The following is a 15,330-nucleotide window of genomic DNA, read 5'->3' on the forward strand; positions in this document are numbered from 1 at the left end:
CTGGTGCACTTTCTCAGGAGGTAGCTTGGCCTCCGTCATAAAAACCCACGGGATGAGTCCTTCCAACAGACGCAGCCCACAGGAGAGCTGGATGTGGCGGCTTGGTGCTGTGGCCGTGGGCCTGGCCAGACTACATCTTCCGGTGTTTCCTTCCCCGTAGGATTCCGGTCGGGTGGCCCTCACGACTCCCAGGGGGGGATGCAGGTGGAGGCGAGGCAGCAGCCCTGCTGTACTTCTCGCACGTGCTGTCGCTCATCTGCTGGCTCGGGTAGTCAGCTCTGCCGTTCCAGGAGTTTCCAGAGCTTCTGTAGCTCTCATGTGCTGGATGGGTGTATTAACTCCATGGTGAAGGGCCCCGGCTTCTGTACGATGCCCCAAAACCCCGAGGCCAGAGGTGGCAAGATACCCGGACAAGTTTTGCTCGTCGGCCTGGGTCCACGTGTGTCTGTGGGCTCCAGCTTGTTCTCGTTCCTCCTCCTCCCACCCATCATCTCCCCTTCCTGACCCTCCGCCCTGTGGAATTCTGGCTCCAGCGTCAGATGTGGAAACAGAGCCTTCCAGAGTGTACTTAACTGCTCCCACAGTGGTGGCAGCTCAGATCCCTGCACCACGCCACACAGCCTGGCCTCCACCTCCCCCCCACCCCATCCCTCCTCCCTCGCGCTCCCCCTCCCCAAGGAAGGCCCCCCACCCAAGCTATTCAGCGTGGGGCACGAAGGTCCAGCCCCCTTGCCTGACTGGGGGCATCTCTGTAGGATGGCTGGCTCCAGCAGTCATCTGCGGCCCCTGTCCTGGGTGCCTTATAGTTCAGCTTCTCCTCTGCCCCATCCTGGACATCTGCTGGCATCTCCATCTGGGCAGCCACCTTTCTCCTCCTTAAGCATTTTTCAGTTTCTTACTACATTTGCTGGAGCATGAACGACATGATCTGTTCATCTCCTCCCTCAGCCCCGCTTAACTGATCAAGAATAAGAGAGACCACGAGGAAACTAGAACCCAGGACTAGAGCAAGTGGGTTCGAAGTTTCACGATGGTTCCGAAAGCCTGTCCAGGGGATCATTGGGACTAAGGGGCAGCAGACTCCACAGAAGAAGTAAGCCCCTTAGACGGTCAGAACAAGGGGCAGTGGGGTGAGGAAGGGCAAAGGGCCCTGGATCACAGGGTGCCTGGGCAGGCAAGCTAAGGAAGTGCCGTAGCAGAGGGCAAAACCCAGCATTGCGTGCGACCAGAGCCCCGGGGAGGCATACAGTCTTTGCTGTGGGGGAGGGGAAGAAACTTTCAGAAGAGAGACAGGTTCCGCACAAGGAGCAAGACCTTGTCACTCATTGGAACACAAGCTGGAGCCCGTTTGAAACCTCGAGTGGCGTCAGGATCACCTCTAGGGCTTGTTGAAACAGTCCCCAGCCTCGCCCCGAGGTGTTCTCCTTCAGTAGTTCGAGGTGGGTGGGGCCCGAGGAATTGCAATTTTGACATGGTCCCTAGTGGTCCTGATGTTGCCGATCTGGAGAACCCTGACCTAGGACAAGAGCAGAAGACAGGTCAGCCTGATAGAGACACCTGAATACCAGCTCTGAGATGCCTTACTCACAATCTGCTCCTATCAGCAAGGACAGACACCTGAAATCAGGTCAGAAATTCACACGATACAGACAAGCTGATCTAATCAATAGACTTTGACGTTGGGTGTTTGCCATGGGAAACGACTCTGCTCCCCGGAGCTTGGTCCTTCATCTGTAAAAAGCTATCACATAGGGTTCTTGTAAGAATTGCCAGAGATCAAATATGGAAGGTGCTAGCATGAAGTCTGGCCAGAACAAGCCCTCACTAGACAGAACGATAGCCAGATAGAGGAATTAGAGGGAACGATGGAATGATCACAAGGCTTTCATAGGTATTTGTAGGGCATGTGGGTGTAGTGGGCAGATAGAGGGGAATGTCATCTTAAATGACCAGGTTTGGGTTTCATGGGCAAAGGGAGCCAGTCCCTCCAGAATTTGGGCCTTCTGGTCCCTTAGGCTCTGAATCATACTCATTCTGCTGGACCTCCATGGTAATAGTGAGTAGCTGGGGGTGAGGGTGTGTGTACGGGGTAAGAGCAGTGGTACAGGTGATCTTTATTTTTCCTCAGGCAGGGAATGTAAGAAGCTGTCAGGATGGCTCTTCTCCACCAGTTGCATTTTACAGCCTATGATTTGTAGTGAGGGCCGTCATGGCCACAAAGCAGGCAGCATTATTTATATGTTTGTTCCCTGCCTTGTTCCCAGAAGATTTAAGGCAGCTGCACACCCTAGTAAATTAATCCACTATCATTGCCCGTGGGGAGAGGCAGGGTTCCGTTATCAGCCCAGACAGGTCAGCCTGGTGGAGTGGCCTTAGCGGGATACCCCAGTGCCATCTTGCCGTTGGGAGAAGATAACCCCGAGTAGCCGTATGGGGACTTGTACAAGCACACGCTCCCGAGCCCCCACGCTGATTGTCTGATTTATTAGGCCTAAGGCAGCCCTGAGGATATACATTTCTCACAGGTTACCTGATGATGCTGATGCTGCTGGTCTGGGAGTCGCGCTTTGAGAAGCACTAACTGACCTGGGGAAATTTATGCTGAAGTCTTTCCTCTCAAGGTGTGAGCTCGATACCATGTCCATGCTCCATCGATGACTGGGCCTGTTTTAGGTTCTCTCCCCACCCCCAGAGCTGCCAGGAGCCTCTCACTTGTACCCACCTTCCTCAGGTGTGTCGTGTTCTAGAACTTTCCAACCCTGGCTCCTGTGGAAACCCTCAGTCCTCTGGCTCTCACGTTCAGCATCTTGCCCGGAGCCACATCCTCATTCAACCATGTTTTCACTGAGACATGGGATGAGCTGATGGGTGGCTCTTCCTGGGCAGAGCAGAGGGAGAGAGAGGACTGAGTCTGTGGTAGCAGATAGACCTGGCTTTGGAAAGAAAGGTGGCCAGGGACGAAAGTGGGTAGATATATTTCTATCTCCTTTTGATTTTCTTTGTTTTGTTTTGTTTTGTTTTTTAAGTTTAAAATTTAGTTAACATACAGTGCAATATTGGTTTCAGGAGTAGAATTTATTGACGCATCACTCACATATAACACCCCAGTGCTCATCCCAACAAGTGCCCTCCTTATGCCCATCACCCATCTAGCCTGTCCCCCACCCACCTCTGTTTGTTCTCTGTCATTAACAGTCTCTTATGGTTTGCTTCCTTCTCTTTTCCCTCTTCCCCTGTGTTCATCTGTTTATTTCTTAAATTCCACATACAGGTGAAATCATTTGGTATTTGTCTTTCTCTGATTGACTTATTTAGCTTAGTGTCATACTCTCTAGCTCCATCCATATCATTGCAAATGGCAAGATTTCATTCCTTTTTAATGGCTGAGTAATAATACCCCACTGTGTGTGTGTGTGTGTGTGTGTGTGTGTGTGTGTGTACACACCACATTGGCGAGGATGTGGAGAAAGGGGAACCCTCTTGCACTGCTGGTGGGAATGCAAACTGGTGCAGCCGCTCTGGAGAACAGTATGGAGGTTCCTCAAAAAACTAAAAATAGAACTACCTTATGATCCAGCAATTGCACTATTAGGTATTTGTCCTTTTGATTTTTCTCAACATTTTCTTTTCTCTAGCTTACTTTATTGTAAGAATTTAGCATATCATACATATAACATGCAAAATGGAAGATGATAGACTATGTCATTGGTAAGGCTTCTGGTCAACAGGTTATTAGTAGTTAAGTGTTTGGGGAGTCAAAAGTTCTATTCGGATTTTCCATTCTACAGGAGGTTGGCACCCCTAGCCTCCATGGTGTTGAAGGGTCAACTGCACTTGACACCATGTTGTCTTTCTTCCCTTTCCCTTCCAAAACACATCTTTTTTTTTTTTTTTAATGTTTTATTTATTTCTAGGGGGGAGAGAGAGCCAGCGTGAGCAGGGGAGGGTCAGAGAGAGAGGGAGTCACAGACTGAAACAGGCTCCAGGCTCTGAGCTGGCAGCCAGCACAGAGCCCGACGCGGGGCTCGAACCCACGAACCACGAGATCATGACCCAAGCGAAAGTCGGACGCCCAACCGACTAAGCCACCCAGGCGCCCCCCCTTCCAAAACACATCTTAACAAGAGCCTTATCTTGAAGGAATGACCCAAGTGTAGAGATGGGGGGGGGGCAGGGATCTCCCTTTAGCACTCCTTAGTTCACGTGCTCTCAGCCCCCCAGTTTCCCTTTGGATCCAATTAAATTGCATGAGCAAATAAATATTTTAGTTGAAATGCTCAGTGTCCAGACTAAATTGTTCTGATTTCTGCTCCTGCTTATATTGAAATTTGGACAGGTCCCAGGTGTTGGGGGTACAGAGATCCGTGCAGCATAGTCTTGCCTCCAAGGAGTTCAGTCTAACCCCCATTCCTGCCAGGGTTGGTTGGGGCTCTCTCAGGGGCTTTTCCACCTGGGCTCTGAGTGCAGAAATGGGTCCCTCAGTCCCGTCACATAGTGACATCACATGGTGTTTGTCTTTCTCTATATAACTTATTTTACTTCACATAGTACCCTGTGAATCCATCCACGTTGCCTTGAATGGCAGGATTTGGAAACCAGTCTGGAGGGTCCTCCAGAAAGGAAAACCACCACTGGGCATTTACCCAAAGAAAACGGAAACACCGATTTGAAAAGAACACGCACCCCTGTGTTTTTTGCGGCATACATTATTTACAACAGTCAAGATGTGGAAACAACCAGAGTGTCCACTAATGGATGAATGGATAAATCTGCAGTTTACATACAATAGAGTATTACTCGGGCATGTAAAAAATACCTTTACTACGGGTGGCCTTGATGGTGGTTTCAAGTCTACACATAGGGAAGAACGAAGCCCAGCAGGTTGTTTATAAAGCAGAGGGAAGGAGCCTAGGAAAGACTCCGTGTCCTGTTGCAGACAGTGACAACAGGAATAGCCATCCCTACTGAGCAGCACATTCCATGGATTAATCACTTATGCCTCAGAGGAGGGCTATAGATGCACCAGAAGGAGCTCACGTCGTTTGCCCACGGCTCGCAGTGGCCGGTCCAGATTTCAATGTCGTGCTGAGGTCAGACCCCCAGCTCGTGGGGCCCTAACCACGCAGTCCTGAGCAGGCTAGGAAGGGGAGCCGTGTCTTGGCACGGCCCCCGGCACTGAAGGACGGGCCACGGTCATACTGGAGGCTGGTGATTCCTCAGCTGGCACCGAAAATGATGACCGTGCACCTCCCGCCCGTGGTCACCTTCCCCTCCTCTCTTCCAGTGTGTGTGTGTGGGGGGNGTGGGGGGGGGGGGGGGGGGTGCAGGGTGGCAGGGAGAGGGTTCCAGGAATGTCTGTTCTTGGTCCCGAGAGTGACGAAAACCACAAGCCCAGGGGCTGCGGGTGTCAGCAAAGCTGAGGGACCCTTATGTGTGTGCCTGGGAAGCAGAGAGAGAACTCCGTGTTCATGGAAGCACATAGGAGGAGGTCCCTGGACTTCAGGGGGTGGGGCTTCAGGCGGTGGGGGCAGGTCTCCCAGGAATGCCCAGGGGGCTGCAGAGACCAGTGGTGAGCCTTCCCCACAGGGTCTGCAGGCTCAGAGCAGTGATGAGATGAGCGGGAGGCATGGCCGCCTCTCTTGGGTGAGGCTGGGGACGCCCTTAGCACGAGGGGAACATCTCCCTGGAGAAAGCTGCATGCCACGTGGCCCCTCGAGCGCCCACCCTGTTGGTGAGGCCACTAGCTACAGTTTGCACTGATGGAGCCAAAATGAGGCCCTGGCCTCCTCCCAACGCTGGCACCCCCAGTGACAAGAGACAGCCCCTGCCTCTGCTCCCAGCCCTGGCTCAGCCCGCCTTCCTGTCCTTGTCCCTGAGAAGGGGCGCAAGGAAGAACAGGTGTTTTGCAGCCTGGCACAGCCTTCTCTCCTACTCCAGACTTCCGGCTGCGCTGGGACAAGGTAAGAGGGCTGGGGCAGAAGGAGATCGTTGTTCCTAACTGCCCAAGGAGGGAACTTCGGATCTCTGTCCTCGAACCGGGAGCAGAGCCTGGATAAACAAAGCACTGGATGGTTCCATCCCAGGGAGCCAACCTGCCTCTGTGCAGTAGTCTCCTAAGGCTGCTCTGACAGTTGACTACAGACTGGGGGGCTCCAACAGCAGGCATGGATTTCCTCACGCTTCTGGAGGCTGGAAGTCTGAGACCAAGCTGTGGGCAGGACCGGCTTCCTCTGTGCCCTCTCTCCTTGCCTTGTAGATGGCCGTCTCTCCATTCCCCGACGTGGTCATCACTCCCTGTGTCCATGTCCACACTCCCTCTTCTTACGAGGACAGCAGCCACATTGGATCAGGGCCCACCCCCAATGACTTCGTTTTCACTTAGTCACTTCTTTAAAGGCCAGTTTTCAAATACAGTCTGTTCTGAGGTACGCAGCAGGGTAGGGACTTCAACAAGTATTTCGAGGGGACCGCATGAGTTTCGCTCCTGAATCCTCCATTCCACGTGACCCCACTGTGGCCCCGTGGGAAGCACGCCTGTTTCCTGGAACGCTGGCTCAAAATGATGCCAACAGCCTGCCAGGGAGAGTGACGGCCGCCGCGGCTGCCCACGCGTGTTCCCGTTGCCACGGACGGATGGATGGCAAGGCCAGAAGTGGCAGGAACACCATCTGTGGGCACCAGCAGGGACAGCTAGCGTTGAGAATGCAGGTGCTCTTGCAGCGACTCATCCTACAGATGGCTGCGACTTTGGGGAAGAAGAGCGTCCACAAAATGGAGTTTATGCTGCGAGAAAAGGCAGTTTGCAAAGCAGATAGGACGCTATGGTTCTATTTTAAAAGAACGTAGGTGTCCACGTGCACATGTGTCCATGTGCTGCACGTGTGCAAGAAGAGAAGTCTGAGGGCACAGCCCTCAGTGGGGCTGCCTTTACGAGCAGGAAGATGGGCGGTTGCCATTTCTGGAAGTTCTTGCCGGTGTTTGCCGTGTTTTCTAGGACGACTTTATATGACTCTTGCAACATAAAAGAGAGAAAGGGCTACATAGCAAAGGAAAAGGGAGCCCCAGAGAAGGTAAATGCTTTGCCTCGGAGCTGGGAGGCAGTGACTGGGATTGGGATTTCTGGGCCAGGACTTGAAGTGTGTCAAAAATCCAGAAAGAACCAAATTAAAAGCACCAGATCAATGAAAGAGTGTTTAGTAAGAGTTTATGGTGCACATAAGAGCAGTTTGCTAACTTGGAGCTTTGAAGCTCAAAACCGACAGGGAGCTCAGAGGCATGAGGTACAGGATGGCTTGTGAAGTGAAAATGAGGAAGTCACTGAACCTTGAAGATAATTTGTCATTACGTTGGGGGTTTCCGGACCACAGGGGATTAGTTAAGAGTGATGATCTTACCCCATCTTTAGGAACATGACTGAAATCTCTTTGGTGTTTATCAGAGGCGTTAACAAATACCCTAAGTTGCTTTTCACGTATGGTCCATGAAATACTAGGTTCCCTTTTGCTTGTGTGGTTTAAGTGGGTTTTGTCTGCCCTGGGAATTTTCAAGTCCGGTCTCCATTTTGTAGTTAATTTCAACAGCTGTCAGAGTTCGGGGTTGGGGTCCAGGAGAGAATGATGTGTCCATGGAGGGGATAAACAAATTTGCCCAGAGTCAAGATGACCAGAAGAGGATGGAGATACGGAGGAGGCTGGGATCCCCTCTGTACAGCTGTACAAAGTAGCCGCAAATAAACTATCTGGCTGTGCCTAAGAAAACCCTGCAGATGGACGTCCAAGCAAGAGCAGATAACTGCATCAAAGAGATGAATAGAGTTGAAAGACGACATTTAATGTCCCTCCTAACCCTGAGATTCTGTGATTCTGTAAAAAATGCAAAAGCCCTAAGTTGAGCTATCTTTGAGGACACGGTGACATTTGATGCTAAGAGCATCTGTTGATATTTTCTTTGAAATCTGCACTGTGCCAACCCTACCTGTAAGGATGACCTGCTGGACGCAGGACTACTCCGTAAATCTCCATAGCAACTCTTTCAGCAGAAGTATATTTTTAGGGGGATCCGAAGGCAGAAAGACAGCGTGGCATTGTTTTTTTCATTTATGCACATTTCATGTCCGAGTTAACTACCATTTAATGAAATGGCATTTCTGAGATTCTTTCTTTACCTATATTTTAATACCATTATGTGTAATGGGTTCCCAGTTTGGGCAGGATTTGCAGAGGGGCCAATCATTTACAGGGGTTCTGCCTGGACCCAGTAACATTTCCAGTCTCAGAGGACATTGATGTAGAGGCTGTTTCATAAGCGGGAGAGACTGACCATAACTCAAACGCGGTCCAACGCTTGCTGGCTCAGATCACCAGCAAGAGAAGGCAGTGCAGATAGGAGCGTTTTCATTTCATAATGAGCAGAAGATTCCAAGGAAATGTGTCCTTAAACTCCGACAAGTCACGAACAAGACGATTTGCTCTGGCCTCCATCTGCTCGAAATGTGCTCCCAATTTCTTTTTCCCTCTCCAGATTTTACCTGTTCCACTAGAGCCATTTCAAATTCATATTCTTCCTCTATCCATCCAACCCCGATGCATCCATCTCAATTGATTGCTTTCTCCTATAAATTTCCTAGAGCAGTTATTGACAGTTCCCTGCACTGCTTTGGGCCGTGTCTCATTACGCTCTTGAATATCTATTAAAACATTTTTGTGTGCTCCTGTCTCCTCAGTGTCAAGCCAAGTGCTGTGAAAACAGTAGGCATTCAATAAAGATCCTCTGTATGTTTTGAAGATCATGGTGACGGTGAGCAGTAATTGTCTACTGCACATTGATTTTGTACTTGGCTGAGGCTGACCTTGATGGTGGCCCTCTCTGTCCCTCCACCCTGCCATCATCACAAGTGACCTTAGCATCTACAGGGCTGCCCCTTCTAGCACACCGGCACTCTCTGATTCTTGGCTTTCTCCTCCCTCCACTGACCTCCTGTGCTTGGTTTCATACCCCCACTCTTGCGACCATACCTCCAGAGCCTGTCATAACCTACACAGCAGTAATGCGGACGTACATCCCCTGATTCATCTTTGCTTGAACCACTGCCTCTCCCACTCTGGGCATTCTTTGATGGCATCAGAACCTGGAGCACACCACCCCCTCTTCTTTCTGGCAGGGGGCTCCTTTTCCATCACCCCCTCCTTACCTACTTTAGATTTCAGGGCTCATCATTTCAGTTACGCCGTTAACTACATAATAAACTCTCTGCTCCCTCCATCTCTTGGTCATACAGACACGGCAGAGCCTCAACCTGGACGGGTCTCTTCCCGATGAACTCGGGCCCTGAGTGGTGTTAGGGACCCTTACTGCAGGGAAGACAGGCTCCTGGTCACCAACCCCACAGTGTTAGGGCGATTCCAACTCTCCATAGCTAGTGTTTCAGTTTGGCCACCCTCCCAATCCAAACTTCTGGCCACCCTTCTCCCATGTACCAAGGGAGCACATCTGTCACAGAGGAAGCAAGAGGTATCCTCATCTTCATGGCTACAGACACAGACTTATAGAAATATCACCACCTTCCCCTCTTTCCCTTCTATTGCACTGGAGGAATGCCGTCTTTTCCTAAGTGGGTTCTGCCACCCACACTCAGGGTGCAACCCCACGTCTTCACAGGCTCTCTGTGCTGCTTATTGATAAGCCCTTTACTCTCCTCTTTCTTCAGCCTTCCCCTGCCCTCAAATGGGTCTGTCCTACTGATCTTCAAACATGCCGGAGCTCTTGCATGAAAAAACAAAACAGAGGTGGCTGGCTGGCTCAGTTGTTTGAGCATCCAACTCTTGATTTCAGCTCAGGTCGTGATCCGAGGGCCATGGGATCAAACAAACCCCACTTCAGGCTCTGTGCTGAGTGTGGAGACTGTTTGGGATTCTCTCTCTCTCTCTGTCTCTCTCTCTCTCGTTCTCTCTCTCTCTCTCTGTCTGCCCCTCACTCACGTTCATGCTCTCTCTCTCTCTAAAAAAAAAAATGAAAAATGATATAAAGAATAGATAGATGGATGGATGGATGGACAGATAACAAAACAGATCAATCTCATATTTGCTGGCATCCACAACTCTTAAATTTTGTTCACCGTTTCCTCACCTCCTACCCATTCCTGTAGCAGATTGTCTCCTCCAAAGATAACCAAGGTAAATCCCACCCCTCCTTCTCGTCTGACAATGTAACATTGACATGGCTCCACTGAGAAATTGGGTCCTGGGAAGACCTTTGGAACTGTCTCAGCCAATAGAATGTGGTCCAGTATTGCTGTTCGACCTCAGAGGTTAGGTCATAACAGGCAACATGGTGCTTCTCTTTCTCTCAGCACACATCTTGAGAGCCTTGAGCCAACATGGAGGAAGTTCTGGTTTCCCCCAAAGCCACCATGCTGGGATAGCCATGCGGAGAGGCCACATGGACACAAAGAGAGATGCCCAAGGTGGCCCCAGTGCTCTAGCCCTGCTGTTTAAGTTTTCCTAGTCTCAACCACCGGGCATGGGCATGAGGAAGACTTTGGATGAATCCAGGCTCCTGCCTTTGAGTTGCCCTAACTCACACTGAGGAGACAAAGCCATCCCCAGGGAGCCTTGCCCAAATTGTAAACTCACAGGCAAAACTTATGAGCAAAGATACTGTTATAAGTCATAGTTCTGGAGTAGTTTGTTAGCCCAGTCAAGTCTTAGACTATCCCAGGCCGCTTCTTCCCTATCACATGCTTACAATGGCGCTTACTTACTAGGCTCACCATATTGCCAAGTCTGGCAGATGCTGTTTGGACCTTCTCTCTCTGGACAATTAGCCTCTACACTGTTGACCGCCTGACCCTGAAGTGCTGGTTTCCCTTGGGATCCATTGTATAACCCTCTTGTGGACTCTCTTGGTTTTCTTCTGCATCCCAGACTACTACTTTCTCCTTTATACATGATTTGTCCCTAACTATTAAATGCAGAAATTCTTCAAGCCTCAAGCCTAGTCTTTCTTCTGTTTCCATTCTCTGCTCTCTACCCCCCAATCTGGGCAGATTCCTTCAGGCTCACATGTGTGTGAACCCTTTCTGTGGACAAGTCACAGTTTATGTCTCCTCTTGGCTCCTGACCTGTATGCTCAGTTTCCTGCTGGCAATTTCCTCTTGGGAATGTCAGTGTTACCTCGTTTTCAACATGGCCAAGATTTCAAGACTGTACTCATGATCTGCTCTTCTCTTCACCAGCTCTGCTCAGTCATTGCTTGGACTCTGTCCTACCTAGACTTTGAGTAAGACAGGGGATATTCTTGTTCTCATGGAGTTTTTATTTCAGGTACTTGGAGCAAACAAATCCACAGACACGGAGATAAATAAATGGATAGTGACAAATACCAGTCAGCTAGTTTTACAAAGCTAACATGCTGATGACAGTCTGGGCCATCATGAAGAGAGGACATGAAAGCAGAGACACGAACGATAAAAAGAGCCATTGTGCAAATGAAAAATGAAACACTGGTACAGGATATGAGGTGGATGAAGCTTGGAAACATTGTGCTAATGGAAGGAAGCCAGTCGCGAAAGACCACATGTGTAGGATTCCACTTATAGGACATGTCCAGAAGGGGACAAATCTATAGAGACAGAGCAGATGGTGGTTGCCTGGAGCTAGAATTGGAGGGAAACGGAGAGCGGCTGCTAACGGGTCCAGGATTTCTTTTGGGAATGATGAAAATATTCTAAACCCAATTGGGGTGATCATTGCACGACTCTGTGACCATACGGTAAACTATCGACTTCTACACTTCGAGTAAGCGGATCGTGTGGTTTGTGAATGCTATCCCAATAAGCTTCTGTTAAAATAAAACCGAGCCACTACATAGAGACTGGGAGGTGGGAGCATTCATGGCAGAGAGAACAGTGATGAAAAAGACCCACAAAATCTTGGAATTGGTGGAAAAGTCAACGATCCCACTGCACTCTCTGGACAGTGAAGTTGATGATGGGATGTGGAGTGAAGGGGAAGGCACCAGCCGATCGGGCGGGGAAGCCGGACCTGGGGCTTGGATTCTGTCCTAAATGGGATGGAAACCATGATGTTGAGGAGGGAGGTGCCATGATCTGGCTTAGAAAGATCCCTCCAGCTTCCGGGTGGAGAAGGGACAGTAAGAGACATAGAGGCCAGGAGACCAGTGTGGAGGCTGCCGCAGGAGTCCAGGCAATTGGTCAGACTAGAGTGGGCTGCGGGGAGAATGGGGTGTAGCAGAGCTGGGTTTGGGAGCTGCTGTCGACAGAATCTGTGGGTGCATTCAACGCGGGGGGACGAGGGCATGAGAAGGACCGAGGATGATCCCTAGAAGCGTCTCTTAGCTCCTTAGTAAAATAACATATTCCACAAAGGTGGAGGCCACGCAATCCTTTGCTCTAGTTTTCACCTTTCTGCCTCTTGGCCAAGGCAAAACCAAGAATCAAAACCAGAGCGGAGTCCCACCAGCTGGGATGTGGAGGGAGGTCCTCAAAAGGGCTCATGTGATATACCAGCATCGTGCGGTTAGGTCTACACCCGCCCTCCCTTGCCAGAACACAGTTTCGATCTTCAGCTTATTTGGTAACTTCTTTTGTCATGCAGTGAAAATTAAATTCAGCCAGAGTGACGAAAACCCTTGATGTTTATGCACAAACCCGGGTGCTTTCTGCGGGAAACCTTGTCATCGGTCCAGAAGAGTCACAGGTCCAGAATAACCTTGAACTGGACCTGTCGGAACTCCTGGCTGGGAAGGAACACTTTCTTCACAGTCCCCTTTTGACCCTGAGGTCTGAATGTTTTGTGGGCCAGCCTTGACACACCAAGAAAATTAAACCGGCTTGTGTCTATGGGCACATCTGGGCCCCGAGCCAATGTGTTGCTTAATCTTTAAGCTGTGTATTCCTTTAACGCAGTAGTAATTTGCATCTCCTGATTACCTGTTTATTACCTGCCAGATAAAAGAGTGATCCAGAACACTGCACGACGTTGCCCCACCAGAGGGAAGGCGCCGAGCTGCGCCATGGGTCTGTGTGGCCGGGAAGCCTGTGAACGAGGGAAGAGGGAGGAAACCAAAGCATCTCTCTCCGTGATAAGCTTAATTGTTTTAAGCAGGGGGATTTCAAGTCGCACACACCTGGGATCGGCATTCAGCTTACAGGTTTTTGCTAAGCTTGTGTGACAGGATAATCTCCTTTGTTCAATGCCCGAGGAGGGTATTTTCTGCATTATTAGACGAGTCAATGAAGATAAAACAAAATATTAACTATTTTAAGCTGCACCAGTCCACCCCAAAGAAGTTAAGCTGCCTCTTCTAATCGTGCCCAGCCTCTCTGTCCTAAGGAGAAGGGGCTGAGCTGCTGGGCGTGGGGTGCGGGGTTTGCGAGGACCCCGGTCCACCCCGCCCCCCACACCTGTCAGATGCCAGCTTCACCTTTCCTGTGCTTTTGTTTCTGTCTCGGGGATGATTTGTGGAACTGGGGGCCTTGTTTCCAGGCAGGGAAAGAAAGAAATGAAAGGTAAATGACATCCACAGCGGCGTGACATCCATCCACATATTTTAAAAAGGCATCTATGTCCCTTTTGCAATTATGTTAAATCAGCTAATCCTGTGTCTGGGCTTTGGCGGCTTGGAAACATCAGGGCAGTTCGGAAGCAGGATGCTATGATGTGTAAGCTGCTGGTGCTGCCTCTGCATCTGGGATACTGTCACATTTGCAGTCGGCTTTTTAAGGCAGAAACCTGGCCATCGTCACCCGAAACGGTGATAGCGTTTGACCACTTGTCTGGCCCCTTAGGAGCCAGCACGGTCATTAAAAACCCGAGGGGTGAGCACACAGCCCTTTTTTCTGGCAGGTCAGCTGAGCCGCTGGTGTTTTACTGGAGCCGCTGGCCTTACTGGTTTCCGGGATGGGTCCTGGAGCTGTCAGGTTGAGCCCCATCCTCCAGATCCCAGGCCCCAGGGTGTGGCCTCCACCTTGCAGATTAAGAACCTGTAGGGGGTATCCCGGGCTCCAGGCTTCACTTCTTTTCAGAGGACCGGTCCCTCCCCTGGTGACAAGCCTCACACCCACAGGCTGCCACGTGACATGGGCCTGGCCAGCCTCAGGGTCTTTGCCTGGCTGCAGGAGAAGGCCATAACCACCTGTGTGGGCGCACGCGCGCACGTGACCCCGAGTGCGGACAGCCCCTCACCCGCGTCCCCCTGAGGCTACTCGCCTACCCGCGCTGCCAACTCCTATCTCTGTTAGTTCTTGTGCTCAGCGCCCTTCTGGGTGTTTATATTTGCTGTCTTATTTAATCCTCCCAAGAATGTTTATGAAGTGAGTATAATTATCTCTCTTTTGTAGCTAAGGAAACACTTGGCTTCCCTGAGCCTGAAACTTGCCCGTAGCTAATAAGTTTGTGGCAGAGCTAGGACTCACACCAGAGCCTGTGTCCTTGCCTGAGATGCCCCCAGGGACCCTGAAACCAGGATTTGGGGCAAAGGCTTTATTTCGGGGGGATGATCCCCAAAAGCACTGTGAAAGGGAACCAAAGCAGTGAATGGGCTTTGCTGCTGCAGCAGGCTGTGCCCTGGGGGGGGAGGGGAGGAGGGGGACCCTCTAAGAACCCAGGTAGGAAAACTTCAGCATTTTCCTAGGAGAGAAGGGAGGGTCTTTTTTTTTTTTTAAATTAGAGCTTATTGAGATGTAAATCACATGCTAATCGGTTCTCCCCTTTAAAGTGGGTGTGTTTTGGATTTCTTGGTTTTGGTTTTGGTTTTTATGGCAGCCTAAAGCTGCAGGAAGAGCACTGTACGGGGAGTCAGGAGGGTCACCTGGCCTCAGTGTCACCACCAGTGCAATGGACTTCAGTAACTACCCTTCCCCAGAGACTCAGTTTGCCTGGTAGGAAGCCCAGGGGCCAGAACTCACCCAGGGGTCAGGCCGCTGCTCAAAGCTGCTTTTAGTGTGTTTGTTCACAGCGCTGTGTAACCACTACCACCGTCGATTTTATAACAGTTTCACCACCCCCAAAGGAAACCCCATAGCTCTTCGCCATCATCCCCCAGCCTCTACATCCCTCCCAGCCTAGACGGCCACTCGTGGACTTTCTGTCTCCAGATTTGTCTGACGCTGGGGCTTCTGTCCCCCCAAATCCTGTCCTCCATCAGCCGGGCCGCTCCTGAGGCCGATTCCCTGACACGTCCAGCCTTCCCAGAGTGCCGGCCCCCAGGCCAGCCCAGAGAACACAGAGCACATGGACTCAGAGGGCTGGGAGCTGGAGGCCACAGCGGCGGGGGGGGGCAGGGGGTGCGCAGGGATGTGGGCTGGGTTCT

At 50.8% G+C, this 15,330-nt stretch overlaps 2 protein-coding genes across 3 annotated transcripts in view; one reads left to right on the plus strand and one right to left on the minus strand.

The window, feature by feature from the left end:
• The window catches only part of GALNT17 (polypeptide N-acetylgalactosaminyltransferase 17), a 440,178-nt gene that overhangs the window by 268,234 nt on the left and 156,614 nt on the right, over positions 1-15,330 (plus strand). The window lies entirely within an intron of this gene.
• The window catches only part of LOC144242830 (tubulin alpha-8 chain-like), a 42,134-nt gene continuing 28,230 nt past the window's right edge, over positions 1,427-15,330 (minus strand). Inside the window, 1 exon segment of the mRNA XM_077777857.1 lies at positions 1,427-1,516. Coding sequence (XP_077633983.1) covers positions 1,427-1,516 — 90 coding nt within the window.

Source organism: Crocuta crocuta, unplaced genomic scaffold (assembly GCF_008692635.1).
Source record: "Crocuta crocuta isolate KB4526 unplaced genomic scaffold, BGI_CrCroc_1.0 scaffold217, whole genome shotgun sequence".
Lineage (NCBI taxonomy): Eukaryota > Metazoa > Chordata > Mammalia > Carnivora > Hyaenidae > Crocuta > Crocuta crocuta.